The sequence below is a fragment of the Oncorhynchus gorbuscha genome, linkage group LG02 (assembly GCF_021184085.1).
Source record: "Oncorhynchus gorbuscha isolate QuinsamMale2020 ecotype Even-year linkage group LG02, OgorEven_v1.0, whole genome shotgun sequence".
NCBI classification, from domain to species: domain Eukaryota; kingdom Metazoa; phylum Chordata; class Actinopteri; order Salmoniformes; family Salmonidae; genus Oncorhynchus; species Oncorhynchus gorbuscha.
In genome coordinates, this window is record NC_060174.1 from 44,974,030 (window position 1) to 44,991,189 (window position 17,160).

General features: G+C 42.2%; 2 protein-coding genes across 7 annotated transcripts in view; one reads left to right on the top strand and one right to left on the bottom strand.

Annotated features, from left to right (window-relative positions):
* The window catches only part of ttc38 (tetratricopeptide repeat domain 38), a 22,864-nt gene extending 21,580 nt beyond the window's left edge, over positions 1-1,284 (top strand). The window contains exon 14 of the mRNA XM_046310749.1: positions 797-1,284. Coding sequence (XP_046166705.1) covers positions 797-884 — 88 coding nt within the window. The 3' untranslated portion in view covers positions 885-1,284. The remainder of the gene's footprint in view (positions 1-796) is intronic.
* Positions 21-14,256, bottom strand: tspan33b (tetraspanin 33b). Of its 6 annotated transcripts, XM_046310779.1 has the most exons (8): positions 13,921-14,256; positions 10,949-11,006; positions 10,603-10,730; positions 10,316-10,390; positions 9,696-9,791; positions 8,873-9,001; positions 2,554-2,715; positions 21-1,551 (listed from the first exon to the last, which is right to left on the bottom strand). In XM_046310779.1, exons 1-8 carry the CDS (start codon positions 14,014-14,016, stop codon positions 1,483-1,485), a joined length of 813 nt encoding a protein of 270 aa, XP_046166735.1. In that variant the 5' UTR covers positions 14,017-14,256; the 3' UTR covers positions 21-1,482. The 6 variants fall into 6 exon arrangements, with proteins under 6 accessions (XP_046166735.1, XP_046166759.1, XP_046166727.1 ...); XM_046310803.1 differs by having other exon boundaries at positions 21-2,715; positions 13,955-14,256; XM_046310771.1 differs by having other exon boundaries at positions 21-2,715; positions 10,316-10,354.
* Positions 14,257-17,160: the final 2,904 nt, after the last annotated feature.

Genomic DNA, 17,160 nt, shown 5'->3' on the forward strand with positions numbered 1-17,160 from the left:
CAAATGCACAACTAGTAAAAGCTCTAACCCATTTTATTCAACCCACTGGGTGCCTCAGCTGCAATCACACTTTGCACATGATCAAACAACCATTTATATGTCCAGATGAGATGAGGGATGTAACTTCTCAACTGCTATCTGTTACCCAATACTGCCTGACGGTTTGGTGTCGTCTTCGTTGATCGAGCCGCCTGGTAGCAGCTGCTCTTTATCCGGTCACTTCTCCAGGATGTTTACAAGTGATGTCATACTCTGTTTCCCTTTTCTCCCATAGTAACTTTTCATACACAGAGTTCCTATTCACCCTTTCATTGATCCGTGACACGTGCATTTATTATACATGCAACGTAATCAATAAGTTCTAATATAATGACAGGAATACGTTTTTCAAGTTAGAACCCAACAAAAGTGAATGGCTAAAATACACAATATTGATTTATCTGTACAATATAATACACATGACCTAAGAAAATGGTCCTCTGTCAAGTAAGATTTTATTTTCTCTCGTCTTCTGCTCCCTGTGCTCCCTCGTTAGGGGAGTAGAAGAAGAAACAATATCTTGACTGTTGAATTTCATCAGTATGTTCTCATGGCTAAGCTTGTCCTTATTGACACCCCCTGAAGTCTGTAAAATGCAAGAGTGTCTGGGTGCAATACAGTACACAATTGTCTGTATACAGTGTACTGTATCTACTGATTACCGTTGCAGAGTGCCTTTTGTTCTCCAGTTAGATGTTCTACTCTAAAGAACTCCATCTAGAACTGTCCTTTTTTGTCTTGTGTTGTCCTTCTGGAGATGTTTGTTGGTGGAGCGTGAGGCAACGAAGCCCAACTCGCCCCTCACTGACCGGCTGATCCAGAGAGCCCATGTCCTGCATGCCTAACCTGGGTAGCCTGGGCAGAGGGCCTAAAGCTGGATGTCACTGAGTCTGGACCAGGGGCTACTGCAGAGGTACCCTCCCCAAATTGACTGGATGTTTGGCTGAAGAATGTGGCCTTTATTCTTTAGTTACGTGGACCTAATAGAAATGATCATCAACATGGTCCATTATCAAAATTTTCAATATCCAATGATTTCTATAACTTCAACATTTGTGAAAAAGTATGTTCAATTGAATGTTCTGTAACACAACATTTACAGTGTCATATAGCAAATTATATTAGCAATCACACTTTGAAATATAAATAATACATCATTTTCAGAAAAGAATATCCTCATGTCAATATAAATCATATTTTAAAATCATGTATAAATAATGTAATAAATAAACACTTCCAATGTCAGCCTTTAGTCAACTAAGTCCAGCATATAATGACACACTTCCATCCAGTCTATACAGCACACCACTAAATCAGATGCTCCGAAGGCTGTGTAATATAACCGTAGATGGATGCCCTTTGTTAACTGGAGTGGCCAGTACTTCTTCTCTGTTCTCTCCTAGTTGTTCTGTTATTTTCTGTGTCGGTCGGGCCATCCTCTTCTCACAACACTGAGCTGATCTCATCCTGGATCTGAGAGATGAGGATCTGGGAGAGCACAATGCCTGCAATCTGACAGAGACAAGAACACACTCTGGCAGCGTCCCAAATAGCACCCTATTCCCTACACAGTGCACTAGTTTTGTTCCGAGCCCAGTATGTGGAATAGGGTCTCATTTGAGTCGCAAGGCTGGGTGCTAACTCACTCCCAACACCGCCACTCTTAGATAAAGCTTAATACGGCTTACTAAGAATAGTCTCTGAAGGTCAAAACCTGCGTGGCTTTACCATGCACAGTGGATACAATTCTATTGCTTAGCAAATTTCATCTAACATCTGCATGAAAACAGACTGCAGAGTCTGATAGTTATTCTTTGACCTTAACACATTGTGTTTGTTTTAACTTGCATCAATAGGAGCTTTTTTTGTGCAAGTGATCACAGCATCGGGTGATGTAAACAACAGTTAAATAAATGAAGAGACAGGGAAAGTAGGCATTGACTCCTGCTCTTCAATACGACGCCACATCAAAGCTGTCGGAATTGTAAGGCAATTGTTTTGACGTGACTCGTGGGTAATTTACACACTTCCCTCTCGGAGGAGACCAAATCAGTGGAATATCAGAGCGAGGGATAGAGAGAAAAAGGGATAGATGGAGAAACTGGAGGCGGAGAGAGAAATGACAGATGAGTAGTGAGCAGCCCCGTTCATTAGTGACTGTACAAACTGCACACAGCACTCTGAGAAATGAGCTACTGTACCAGCAGACAAGAGTGGGTGAGTCATGCAACTTAATTAAACACCAACTTAAATTATCCCACATTTTGAAAGCTTTCAAGGCTATTATAGGGATGTGATTCATGAGTGCCTCACACTCAGGATGTGAGGGAATATAGGCTTGGATAATATCTTACATGATGTGGTAAGTAGGCCACCATCTCAGTGGTGGGTTTTATCATCCCAACCTGAATCTAAAATCTGCCTGTGCCTCATTTCTGTTGTATGCAGACCCACTATGAGAAGGCTGGTGTTCCCCACTCCACCTCCTGTATGTAGCCCTTGTGCATGGGTTACCTGAGGCAGGGAGAGACCCAGAGCTAGAGCCCCCACCAATAGCAGGTGGGACTCAATCCACCGAACCGCCCGGTCTGCACAACCCACTGGATAGATGGACTTGGTGGCCTCGAGGTAATTCTGAGTCTGGACCCCAAAGCCACACTTGGTGTTGATCACAACCTGTACAGAGACAAAATAACATTAAGACTTCATACATAAGCAATCGTGATGCGCTGTTGACTCAAAACAGATAACTACATTGTAATAACATACGAGTTGAATTATAAATCAACCGCATCGACTTAAATGAATTGTGATTCATTTCATCTGTTATAATTGCCGTGTAGTTACAGCGTGTGAACTGCAGGTTGTAGCACTACCTCGGTTGTTGTGTTTAGTTACTGGGTTTCTGATCGCATTGTAAACGGTCAGTGTAATTCTATCCAGAGTGAGAACTTCTATGCTTTTGTCTGTAGATCTCCATTTAAGTGTTTTAATTCTCTCCAGTAATGAGGGTGATGTCAGCATTTATACATAATGACCTGTGTGTGTGTGTGTGTGTGTGTGTGTGTGTGTGTGTGTGTGTGTGTGTGTGTGTGTGTGTGTGTGTGTGTGTGTGTGTGTGTGTGTGTGTGTGTGTGTGTGTGTGTGTGTGTAAGAAAGTCTATATCTATGTAAGTTTAGTGACCTTAACCCATCCCACTTCTGACACCAATGCTGCGAATTCAGGGATTGGCCCCTACCGGGACTCGAACCCAGGTCCAGCGACTGTCAACCCAACACCTTAACAGTTACACAAAGGAACCAAACCCGACAGCAGCCTGGTCATTCGGTTAACGTACATACAGTGCATTCAGAAATACCCCCAAAATACACATACCACATGTCAAAGTGGAATAATCAAATGAAAAGCTGAAATGTCTTGAGTCAAGTATTCAACCCCCTTTTTTTATGGCAAGCCTAAATAAGTTCAGGAGTAAACATTTACTTAAGCAGTCGCAAGTTGCATGGACTCACTCTGTGTGCAATAATAGTGTTTAACACCATTTTTTATGACTACCTCATCTCTGTACCCCACACATGCAATTTCCCTCAGTCGAGCAGGGAATTTCAAACACAGATTTAACCAATTCCTCTCAAAGAAGGGCGCCTACTGGTAGATGGGTAGAAACATTTGAAAGCAAACATTGAATATCCCTTTGAACATGGTGAAGTTATTAATTACGCATTGGATGGTGTATCAATACACTACGTCACTACAAAGATATAGGCGTCCATCGAATCGGTGGCCGGTGAGGAAGGAAACTGCTCAGGGATTTCATCATGAGCCCAATGGTGACTAAAACAGAGTTGAATGAATGTGATAGGAGAACTGCGGATGGATCAACAACATTGTAGTTACTCCACAGTAGTGGAGAGGGTAGAAAGTTCCTCGGCGTATATCACGGACAAACTGAAATGGAGAGAGAGAGCATCCCGTCGGGCTGTATCACCGCCTAGTACGGCAACCGCTCCGCCCACAATCGTAAGGCTCTCCAGAGTGTAGTGAGGTCTGCACAACGCATCACCGGGAGCAAACTACCTGCCCTCCAGGACACCTACACCACCCGATGTCACAGGAAGGCCAAAAAGATCATCAAGAACAACAACCACCCAAGCCACTACCTGTTCACCCCACTATCATCCAGAAGGCGAGGTCAGTACAGGTGCATCAAAGCGGGGACCAAGAGACTGAAAAACAGCTTCTATCTAAAGGCCATCAGACTGTTAAAGCAGCCATCACTAACATTGAGTGGCTGCTGCTGTCAACTCCAGACACTTTATCACTAGTCACTTTAAACAATGCCGCTTCATATAATGTTTACATCCCCTATATTACTCATCTAATATGTATATACTGTACTCTACATCAAGATGGCAAGATGCAGTAGATGGTATAGAGTACAGTATATACATATGAAATGAGTAATGTAGGGTATGTAAACATATGAAGTGGCATTGTTTAAAGTGGCTAGTGATACATTACATCAAGATTGCAATATACAGTATATGGTATGTATCACTAGCCACTTTAAACAATGCCACTTCATATGTTTACATACCCTACATTACTCATTTCATATGTATATACTGTACTCTATACCATCTACTGCATCTTAATGTAATGTATCACTAGCCACTTTAAACAATGCCACTTCATATGTTTACATACCCTACATTACTCATTTCATATGTATATACTGTACTCTATACCATCTACTGCATCTTAATGTAATGTATCACTAGCCACTTTAAACAATGCCACTTCATATGTTTACATACCCTACATTACTCATCTCATATGTATATACTGTACTCTATACCATCTACTGCATCTTAATGTAATGTATCACTAGCCACTTTAAACAATGCCACTTCATATGTTTACATACCCTACATTACTCATCTCATATGTATATACTGTACTCTATACCATCTACTGCATCTTGTTTACATACCCTACATTACTCATCTCATATGTATATACTGTACTCTATACCATCTACTGCATCTTGTTTACATACCCTACATTACTCATCTCATATGTATATACTGTACTCTATACCATCTACTGCATCTTGTTTACATACCCTACATTACTCATCTCATATGTATATACTGTACTCTATACCATCTACTGCATCGTGTTTACATACCCTACATTACTCATCTCATATGTATGTACTGTACTCTATACCATCTACTGCATCTTGTTTACATACCCTACATTACTCATCTCATATGTATATACTGTACTCTATACCATCTACTGCATCTTAATGTAATGTATCACTAGCCACTTTAAACAATGCCACTTCATATGTTTACATACCCTACATTACTCATCTCATATGTATATACTGTACTCTATACCATCTACTGCATCTTAATGTAATGTATCACTAGCCACTTTAAACAATGCCACTTCATATGTTTACATACCCTACATTACTCATCTCATATGTATATACTGTACTCTATACCATCTACTGCATCTTGTTTACATACCCTACATTACTCATCTCATATGTATATACTGTACTCTATACCATCTACTGCATCTTGTTTACATACCCTACATTACTCATCTCATATGTATATACTGTACTCTATACCATCTACTGCATCTTGTTTACATACCCTACATTACTCATCTCATATGTATATACTGTACTCTATACCATCTACTGCATCGTGTTTACATACCCTACATTACTCATCTCATATGTATACTACTGTATCTTGTTTACTATACATTACATCTATGTATATACTGCATCTTAATGTAATGTATCACTAGCCACTTTAAACAATGCCACTTCATATGTTTACATACCCTACATTACTCATCTCATATGTATATACTGTACTCTATACCATCTACTGCATCTTAATGTAATGTATCACTAGCCACTTTAAACAATGCCACTTCATATGTTTACATACCCTACATTACTCATCTCATATGTATATACAGTACTCTATACCATCTACTGCATCTTAATGTAATGTATCACTAGCCACTTTAAACAATGCCACTTCATATGTTTACATACCCTACATTACTCATCTCATATGTATATACTGTACTCTATACCATCTACTGCATCTTGTTTACATACCCTACATTACTCATCTCATATGTATATACTGTGCTCTATACCATCTACTGCATCTTGTTTACATACCCTACATTACTCATCTCATATGTATATACTGTACTCTATACCATCTACTGCATCTTGTTTACATACCCTACATTACTCATCTCATATGTATATACTGTATTCTATACCATCTACTGCATCTTGTTTACATACCCTACATTACTCATCTCATATGTATATACTGTACTCTATACCATCTACTGCATCTTGTTTACATACCCTACATTACTCATCTCATATGTATGTACTGTACTCTATACCATCTACTGCATCTTGTTTACATACCCTACATTACTCATCTCATATGTATGTACTGTATTCTATACCATCTACTGCATCTTGTTTACATACCCTACATTACTCATCTCATATGTATATACTGTACTCTATACCATCTACTGCATCTTGTTTACATACCCTACATTACTCATCTCATATGTATGTACTGTACTCTATACCATCTACTGCATCTTGTTTACATACCCTACATTACTCATCTCATATGTATATACTTTACTCTATACCATCTACTGCATCTTGTTTACATACCCTACATTACTCATCTCATATGTATATACTGTACTCTATACCATCTACTGCATCTTGTTTACATACCCTACATTACTCATCTCATATGTATATACTTTACTCTATACCATCTACTGCATCTTGTTTACATACCCTACATTACTCATCTCATATGTATATACTGTACTCTATACCATCTACTGCATCTTGTTTACATACCCTACATTACTCATCTCATATGTATATACTGTACTCTATACCATCTACTGCATCTTGTTTACATACCCTACATTACTCATCTCATATGTATATACTGTACTCTATACCATCTACTGCATCTTGTTTACATACCCTACATTACTCATCTCATATGTATATACTGTACTCTATACCATCTACTGCATCTTGTTTACATACCCTACATTACTCATCTCATATGTATATACTGTACTCTATACCATCTACTGCATCTTGTTTACATACCCTACATTACTCATCTCATATGTATATACTGTACTCTATACCATCTACTGCATCTTGTTTACATACCCTACATTACTCATCTCATATGTATATACTGTACTCTATACCATCTACTGCATCTTGTTTACATACCCTACATTACTCATCTCATATGTATATACTGTACTCTATACCATCTACTGCATCTGGCCTCTGCCGTTATATACCATCACTCATTCATATATTTTTTTATGTACATATTCTTATTCAATCCTTTACAATTGTATGTATAAGGTAATTGTTTTGAAATTGTTAGGTTAGATTACTCGTTGGATATTAATGCATTGTCGGAACTAGAAGCACAAACATTTCGCTACTTTCGCATTAACATCTGCTAACCATGTGTATGTGACAAATAAAATTTGATTTGACAATATGAATCTAAATGACAGAATGAAAAGAAGCCTGTACAGAATAAAATGTTCCAAAACATGCATCCTGTTTGTTATAAGGCAGTAAAGTAAAACTGCAATAAATGTGGCAAAGAAATTAACTTAATGTCCTGATTACAAAGTGTTATGTTTGGGGCAAATCAAACACATCACTGAGTACCACTCTTCATATTTTCAAGCATGGTGGTGGCTGCATCATGTTATAGGTTATGCTAGTCATCAGCAAGGGTGCTTTTTAGGATAAAATCCTAGAGGGAAAACCTGGTTTAGTCTGCTTTCAGGCAGACACTGGGAGACAGATTCACCTTTCAGCAGGAAAGGCCAAATACACACTGAATTGACAAAACATGAAGATTGAACACATTTGCCCTCAGAACAGCCTCAGTCAGGGCATGGACTCTACACGATGTTGAAAGCGTTCCACATGGATGCTGTCCCATGTTGACTCCAATGCTTCCCACAGTTGTCTGGATGTCCTTTGGGTGGTGGACCATTCTTAATACACACAGGAAACTGTTGAATGTGAAAAACCAAGAACTGTTGCAATTCTTCTCAACTGTCTCAAGGCTTCAAAGTTCTTCTTTAACCTGTCTCCTCCCCTTCATCTACACTGATTGGTGTGGATTTAACAAGTGACATCAGTAAGGGATCATAGCTTTCGCCTGGATTCGCCTGGTCAGTCTGTCATGGAAAGAGCAGGTGTTCATAATGTTTTATACACTCGGTGTACACTGGAGTTGCTTACCAATACGACATTGAATGTTCCTGAGTGGCTTTAGTTACAGTTTTGACTTAAATCGGCTTAAATCTATGGCAAGGCTGTCTCGCAATGATCAACAACCAATTGGAGAGCGCTTGAAGAATTCAAAAAAATAATAATGTTGTACAATCCAGGTGTGCAAAGCTCTTGGAAACGTACCCATAAAGACTCACAGTTGTAACCGCTGCCCAAGGTAATTCTAACGTGTTTTGCCTCAGGGTTGTGAATACTTATGTAAATGGGATTTCTGTGTTTCAGTTTCAATAAGTTGGCAAACATTTCAGTATGGGGTATTGTGTGTAGATTATTATTATATATATCTTTTTAAAATTAATTTTGAATTCAGGCTGTGACAACAAAATGTGGAATAAGTAAAGGGGTATGAATACTTTCTGAATGCACTGTATATGTTTTGAGCCCCCACCCACCTCTCCTGGTACGGGGGTGCAGCAGGAGTAAGGGACCGCACAGCGCTCAGAGCTGGGGTTCCCCTGGGTGCAGTTGAAGTACAGGTTCCATGACCAGTCAGTGTAGTTGTTCCAGCCGCAGCACTTGAACTGAGAGAAGGAGAAATATAAGGAAAAGGGATCATTAGAAACATTGTCTGGTACATTCTCTCACTCTCCACTCCTGGGAGGACCCGCCAGCAGCCGAAGTGTGCCCGTACGTGCAGATGGGTGAACACGCCAGCAGCCGAAGTGTGCCCGTACGTGCAGATGGGTGAACACGCCAGCAGCCGAAGTGTGCCCGTATGTGCAGATGGGTGAACACGCCAGCAGCCGAAGTGTGCCCGTACGTGCAGATGGGTGAACACGCCAGCAGCCGAAGTGTGCCCGTATGTGCAGATGGGTGAACACGCCAGCAGCCGAAGTGTGCCCGTACGTGCAGATGGGTGAACACGCGAGGGGAGATGCAGAATGCGTTGAACAGCATGTTACTCAGGGGCTTTCATGTGGGAAGCCTGATTGAAGCTGGGGTAACATAACTTTTGATCTGAGGTCACTCTGTGGTGTCCTGGTTAACATGTTAAGTCAACCTCCCCAATGGGAACAGGTCAGTTGCAAAGACTTCAAAATGGCGTTGTGTGTCTATTGGGACTCGCTGTATTGAACTCAACCCGGGTGTGATGTGGTTTAACTTATTAAGAGAATATAGCATGTTATGTATGTGTGGAATGTAGTGGAATAGATGACCTCTCTCTGAATGTAGTGGAATAGACTACCTCTCTCTGAATGTAGTGGAATAGATTACCTCTCTCTGAATGTAGTCCATGAGGTTCTGCAGATCCAGGTCATCCCTGTAGTGCACGATGGCTTTATTCACAAACTTCCCCAGAGCGTCTCGTGTCTGGGGTTACAGAGTAGAAGGAGGGTAGGTATGTAAAGTACTATGTTCATGTAAATCGGCTTGTTTGATTATGGGAATGGCCCCTGGGGGATGTTTTGAGAGAGCTTTAAGTATGGGGCCCTGGGGCTGGAATAGATGGCTCCTAATGTGCTATGACGGCTGTAATAACATATGCTTTAGAGTGGTAATACGCCCACGGTCCCCCTGGAGAATCTCCCCCTACCTCCCTTCCTCTCTGTCTGTCACCCACAGTATGCCTCTAGGCACCTCCCGAATGTCATTAACGGCAAACGTCCTAGAAGAGATCTTGTTGAAATTGAACATTTGGTTCCACTTTGAAGTGACAGAGCGTTTGAATCATTTAGCGGATGGGGAGAGGATGCTGCGAGGGTGGTTAAACTGCCCTGTTTCAGCAGCGACGGGAGTGCAGACACGAAGACAGCACAGAGAGAGAGAGAGTAGGAACTAGACAGACACCAGGCTGTAGGCGCAGTACCAGACCCCAGGAAGTGTAGAAACAGTACCCGGTCTGAATAGAAGAAGCCCAGGACGGCTATGGCCAGCTGAGTGAGGAAGACCAGAGTCAGACTGAAGGAGAACTGGAGAAGAAGAGACGTTACAGAGATAGTATTCTGTCAGAGGCAGGTAGGTACAGAGTTTCCCATAAGTGCTACTTCCAGTCCTGACCTTTCAACGTTCTCCATTAGAGGGAAAAAGTTGTTGTACTGAATATCGTTTAGGAGCACCTTCTTCCGACTGTCTTCACATGTATTGTTTAAAGGTGGCTTGAATATGAAAAGCTTGGCCTTACCGTCTTCAGAAGGTGAATGTTTTCTCGCAGGGCTCCGATGCAGCCGCAGAAGGTGATGAAGAACATGACCACGCCCACCACGATCAGGATGACCGCTGGGTCGATCAGGAACGTGTCTCTGACCGTGTCTGCAAGAGACGAACACAGACAACCGTGTGGTGTGACCCACTAGCACAACCTACTATGATCTGGGGGGATCTTTCTGGGCACCTCTACTGGGGATTTGTTTCATAGTGATATTGGAATGAATGAAAGGCAAAACCATGTCATGAAGTTAAGATTGCAGAAAGCATATTTTCAGATACAGATGTATGGCTTGGAATATGCAGAATAAAATGGGTCATACCTGTTGCTTTTTGAACCTTTGCATATACCCCTATAGCAACAATCAGCAAGGAGAAGACCTGAAAGAGGACAATAAATCAGATATGCATATAATCTCCTTAAAATAGTAATAATACAACTGTTTTTAGATCAGGAAACCCTTAACAGTAAATAACTTGGGGCTCTATTCAATCCGCATCACAGACGCTCAGTTTAACAGCGTGATTGAAATTTAAAGGCAATGTTCCCGCTTTATAGCGGAGACCGCATTCATGATAAACGCTGCATATGTCGGCTCAATCCGAAATGACCTTTTACATTTCTATCGTGGAATCCGTTACGCTTCAGCCTGACAGATTGAATAGAGCCCTTAAAATGCTGTTTTTTGTTTTTGTTGCTACGGTTTTCAACCTTGGGCTTAGGGCTATTCATCAAATCAGTCGAGGCTTGCCTTCAATTTTTCTCCATTTATTTTTTGGGAATTGTCTAGTTCATTTGTCAGCTTTTGCTGTGTGGTTTCTTCTTTGCCAAACTAATCTCAGACAGAAGATTTGATAGTTGTTCCAGCTCTTCATTTGTATTTCTATTATTTTTTGGCAGACAGACATTTGGCTACCCTATTCTTGGAGCTAGAGTCCTTGGAGCTAGAGTCCTTGGAGCTAGAGTCCTTGGAGCTAGCCCTTGTCAGTAGGTGATGTGTACTCTGTCAAAAAGCAAAAAAACAGAGTTCTGTTTTCAAAATCTATTTCCCTACATGATTGTTATACCACCTTGAATGATGATTTGTATGATTTGTCTTTTGTTTACAGACCCCCTGATTGGCTTCCTGATGGCCAATAGTGTGTGGTTCTGATGGAGCTTGTACACCGTAGGATCTCTCTGTGAAATTAATTGCACAAGCTCCTATTTAAACATACAAAATTGGTTGTCTCATACTGCTTTGTCTCGTTGAAATAAAAAAATGTGTTTTGCAAGAGAGACTTGCATTGACCATTAACAATCATAGACGTCTTTGCTTGATAGATCGTATGGTTTGTTTGTGAGGAGGACACATGAGAGAATTAAAATGGTTTGTTGTGCGCTGTCTTTCAGTCATGGAATCATCAACGTCTGAAAAGAGTTGCTGTCATAACCGCCTTGGTTGGAGAGCAATACCTAGCAACAGTGTACTTTTCCATTTATGACCTCTAGATAATACATCCACACACAACACAGTTTGATTGGAGCTCCAGTGTTTTCAAGATCGTCCAAATAAATTAGTACTGTAATTGTTGCTCTTAGGTTGCCTGTGATGCCCTCTTGGCTGGCTGGCTGAAACATGCCTATTGTATAGAATTGGTCTGTGCTGGCCTCCTGGGTGATGCAGCGGTCTAATACACTGCATCGCAGTGCTAGTGGTGTTACTACAGACCCGGGTTCATTCCATAGGACAGCGCACAATTGGCCCAGTGTCGTCCAGGTTAGGTTTGGTCCGGGGGGACTTTACTTGGCTCATCACGCCCTAGCGACTCCTTGTGGTGGGCCGGGTGCCTGCAGGCTGACCCCCGGTCGCCAGTTGAACGGTGTTTCCTCCAACACATTGGTGCGGCTGGCTTCTGGGTTAAGAGAGCAGGTGTTTAGAAGTCTGGTTAAGCGGGTCATGTTTTGGAGGACGCATCGCCTCTCCTGAGCCTGTTGGGGAGTTGCAGGGACGAGACAAGATCGTAATTGGGGAGACAAAATCAAATAAAAAAATGTTGGTCTGTGCTGGGAATAAGGTAGACTGGTGAAACTATTCCAGATATGTTCCCAGGCTTTGAACAGGGAGAAACGGTCCTGTATCCTGGGTGGATTGTGTTGGGGCGGCCTGAGCCCCTGACTCAGCTGAGCCAAGCCAGGGGGACGAGACTGGAACAAAAGGCTGTAGCACTGCAGTCCAGGGCCTGTCCAGATAAACACACACAACTAGCCCAGTGATGTTTTGCAGCCACCGGTCCCCTGGCCTGGACGGTTCAATAACACACTGCACATCTCTGTTCTCTCTGTTTGCCTAGACATGGATAAAGAAGGATTGATAGAGCGGTGATATCACAGGTTGCAATATATTCCCGATGGGATTTGCTCCTGCACAAAGAGCCAATGGAACGTGAATGCGACTCCCATCCTGTGAGTGTCCTCATCTCTCGTCTATCACATCATCTCTGCCCTATCCTCTATCTTATTGTAGCTGTCTGCTCACCCAATGAGATAAAACCCCAGTGTTATCTCTATGGCTTCAACACCATGCACCAGCATCAAGCCCCCTGTCTATCTGCCGCGTGGCCGCACACTCACAATGACAACAAGGTCATGTGAGCTTTAGGACAGCCATTCAGCCCCTGTGCTTGGTAGAAGAGATAATCAGTCTATAGGAGACATATGACAATATTCTCTTTAACAAATGGTGGTGTTGAAGACTTACCAGACACACAAGCTCTTCATTGAATAAACACAATACTGGCTAAATAGCTTAGACTGTAGGCTTTAGGTCTACACTACAACAAACGTGTAACTTTTGGTCATGTAAAAGATAACCATTCCTCATCGTATTTAACAATTTAGTGGACATTTTACACCACCCCTAAGACTTTCAGCAGGTTTTGAGGAATAATTAAACGTGCAAAGTTCATGAAGAACCATTGAAATTAGACAGTAAATTTCACCTACAACGTGTCAGATTGATATATTGTTGCTGTGAATGTCGACATTTTACAGTTGTGAATCATCTGAACAGGGGGAGCGTCTGCCAGCTCTTTGCAGCCCAGGAAACCTTTTCTGAGTTATATCTCTGCATGTTTAATTCATGAGCGCTTAGCTTGAGAGCGTATTTCTGTTTTAGAAGTGCAGCATTCTGTTGCTCAGTGGTTTGTACACTGCCTACTGTACATTACACACATCCACAGACAGATCACTGGTACTTAGGGCTTACGTTTGTTACAGTATGTTAGAGGTCTTCAGCCGAGTGGCTCCACTTACCCAGAACAAGAAGCTGAAAAAGAACAGGAAGTACCTTATCCAAGGGTTGATAAAGGAAAAAGTCTCGGCTCGGTTAAGATTCAATTTCCTATCCATTTTTGTTCTCTTCTATGCTCCAAAAAATGTAAATATACCCAGAAAACTTAAGTCTTCCTTGGGAAAGAGGTCTTCTGACCTCAATGGCACGTCCCAGTTGAATAAAAGTTGATAAATTTAAATAAAAACCTCCAAAAACAAACACAGAAATGCCTAGTCCAAACCCAGAGATATTTGACCACCATACGAATCAGCCCCCTGTGTAAAGTTTGCAGTGGCTGCTGCTAAAAAGGGAGGCTAGCAGCTGTGACGCTGCCCTGCCATGGCTGGTAAGCACCAGAACTGTCCTGCAAGCCCAGGAATCAGGTTACACAAAATATCTGTGGCCTCAGTGCTGCTGAATGGCCCATTGGCCCAGGAGCTTTAATGTATTGTCAGCCTGTCTGTCACTGAGGCTGCCTGTCACTCTCAATAAACAACCTGGTCTTTAAAAAAAAAATATATACATATCTAAATGGGTCCTAAAATACTAAATCAAATAGCTAAATGATCCATAGCATGACCATCTTGATCCATAGCATGACCAGGCTGCAGTAAAGGACTACAGTGTAGCCTTATGAGTAGCCTACAACCAGAGAAACATCTAGTCAAACCAAGTCCCTGTGATCAATATTCATATGTGGGTATATATACACTGCTCAAAAAAATAAAGGGGACACTTAAACAACACAATGTAACTCCCAAGTCAATCACACTTCTGTGAAATCAAACTGTCCACTTAGGAAGCAACACTGATTGACAATAAATGTCACGTGCTGTTGTGCAAATGGAATAGACAACAGGTGGAAATTATAGGCAATTAGCAAGACACCCCCAATAAAGGAGTGGTTCTGCAGGTGGGGACCACAGACCACTTCTCAGTTCCTATGCTTCCTGGCTGATGTTTTGGTCACTTTTGAATGCTGGCGGTGCTTTCACTCTAGTGGTAGCATGAGACGGAGTCTACAACCCACACAAGTAGCTCAGGTAGTGCAGCTCATCCAGGATGGCACATCAATGCGAACTGTGGCACAAAGGTTTGCTGTGTCGGTCAGCGTAGTGTCCAGAGCATGGAGGCGCTACCAGGAGACAGGCCAGTACATCAGGAGACGTGGAGGAGGCCGTAGGAAGGCAACAACCCAGCAGCAGGACCGCTACCTCCGCCTTTGTGCAAGGAGGAGCAGGAGGAGCACTGCTAGATCCCTGCAAAATTACCTCCAGCAGCCCACAAATGTGCATGTGTCTGCTCAAACGGTCAGAAACAGACTCCATGAGGACATTTGGCATTTGCCAGAGAACACCAAGATTGGCAAATTCGCCACTGGCGCCCTGTGCTCTTCACAGATGAAAGCAAGTTCACACTGAGCACGTGACAGACGTGACAGAGTCTGGAGACGCCGTGGAGAACGTTCTGCTGCCTGCAACATCCTCCAGCATGACCGGTTTGGGGGTGGGTCAGTCATGGTGTGGGGTGGCCTTTTTTTGGGGGGGGGGGATGCACAGCCCTCCATGTGCTCGCCAGAGGTAGCCTGACTGCCAGTAGGTACCGAGATGAGATCCTCAGACACTTTGTGAGACCATATGCTGGTGCGGTTGGCCCTGGGTTCCTCCTAATGCAAGACAATGCTAGACCTCATGTGGCTGGAGTGTGTCAGCAGTTCCTGCAAGAGGAAGGCATTGATGCTATGGACTGGCCTGCCCGTTCCCCAGACCTGAATCCAATTGAGCACATCTGGGACATCATGTCTCGCTCCATCCACCAACTCCACGTTGCACCACAGACTGTCCAGGAGTTGGTGGATGCTTTAGTCCAGGTCTGGGAGGAGGTCCCTCAGGAGACCATCCTCCACCTCATCAGGAGCATGTCCAGGCATTGTAGGGAGGTCATACAGGCACGTGGAGGCCACACACACTACTGAGCCTCATTTTGACTTGTTTTAAGGACATTACATCAAAGTCAGATCAGCCTGTAGTGTGGTTTTCCACTTTAATTTTGAGTGTGACTCCAAATCCAGACCTCCATGGGTTGATAAATTAGATTTCCATTGATAATTTTTGTGTGATTCTGTTGTCAGCACATTCAACTATGTAAAGAAACAAGTATTTAATAAGAATATTTCATTCATTCAGATCTAGGATGTGTTATTTTAGTGTTCCCTTTATTCTTTTGAGCAGTGTATATACAGTACATATAGGTTGTCTAGGCCCTAGGGGCTGGAAATTGTGAATTGACAGTGGGACTGGAATCTAAAGCAATTGCTTTTTTAGTTTTCAGCGTTTTACCGTAAATGCGATCTCTGTGAATGTCAGGGAAATTGCCTTTAAAAGACACATTAATGGTATTGCAATGTGCTTGACGACAAAGGGCCTCTGATGGAATCCTGGCCAATGTTTTACAACACCAGAGCATTCTCTGTAGGCTATCACATTTTCTGATTTCTTAGTATGGGCCTACCCAATGAAAGTGGCCTTCAACAATGTGGAAATGTAAATTTGACCTATAACAAAAGCATCCTCATGTCCTGCTCTCTCTCCCTGTAGACATAAGTTAACACCTGCTGTTGGGGTGTTGTGGTCCCCTTGAACCTTAGTGTGTGATTCCCTCTGCTGGTTATTGGATCTTGCCCTGGATGCTCTTAGGTTCATCCTGGCTGGTTGACAGGTGACCCTGTCTGAGACTGGACAGGAGAAGGTAGTAAGGTCATCAAGCAGTTCACACTCCTTTTTGATTGTGCCCACATTGTAGCTGTTGCATCTACATATGGTAGTAAAATGTCTCTTATAAGTCCACAATGTCCGCATTGGCTGAATCCTAAGTCACGCCCTTCCCCTCAGCCCTCCATTTGCACGTTCACGAGAATTTGGAAAAGAATAATGGTCAAATGCTGCACAATCCAGGTGTTGAAAGCTCTTAGAGACTTAGCCAGAAAGACCCACAGCTATAAGAGCTGCCAAAAGTGCTTCTACAAAGTATTGACTCATGTGTGAATACTTATGTTAATGAGATATTTCTGTATTTAATTTTCAATAAATGTACAAACATTTCTAAAAACATGTTTTCACTGAGGGACCTTACAGATAATTGTATGTGTGGGTTACAGAGATGAGCTAGTCATTCAAAAATAATGTTAAACACCATTATTAAAGACACTTATGTGACTTGTT

Coding starts and splice junctions, on each gene's coding strand:
- tspan33b (XM_046310763.1), bottom strand. CDS start 14,016: ATGGATAGGAAATTGAATCTTAACCGAGCCGAGACTTTTTCCTTTATC. Junction 11,007..13,920: donor TTTTCAGCTTCTTGTTCTGG/GTAAGTGGAGCC, acceptor GTCCTCTTTCAG/GTCTTCTCCTTGCTGATTGT. Junction 2,716..8,872: donor GCACCCCCGTACCAGGAGAG/GTGGGTGGGGGC, acceptor GTCTCTGTACAG/GTTGTGATCAACACCAAGTG.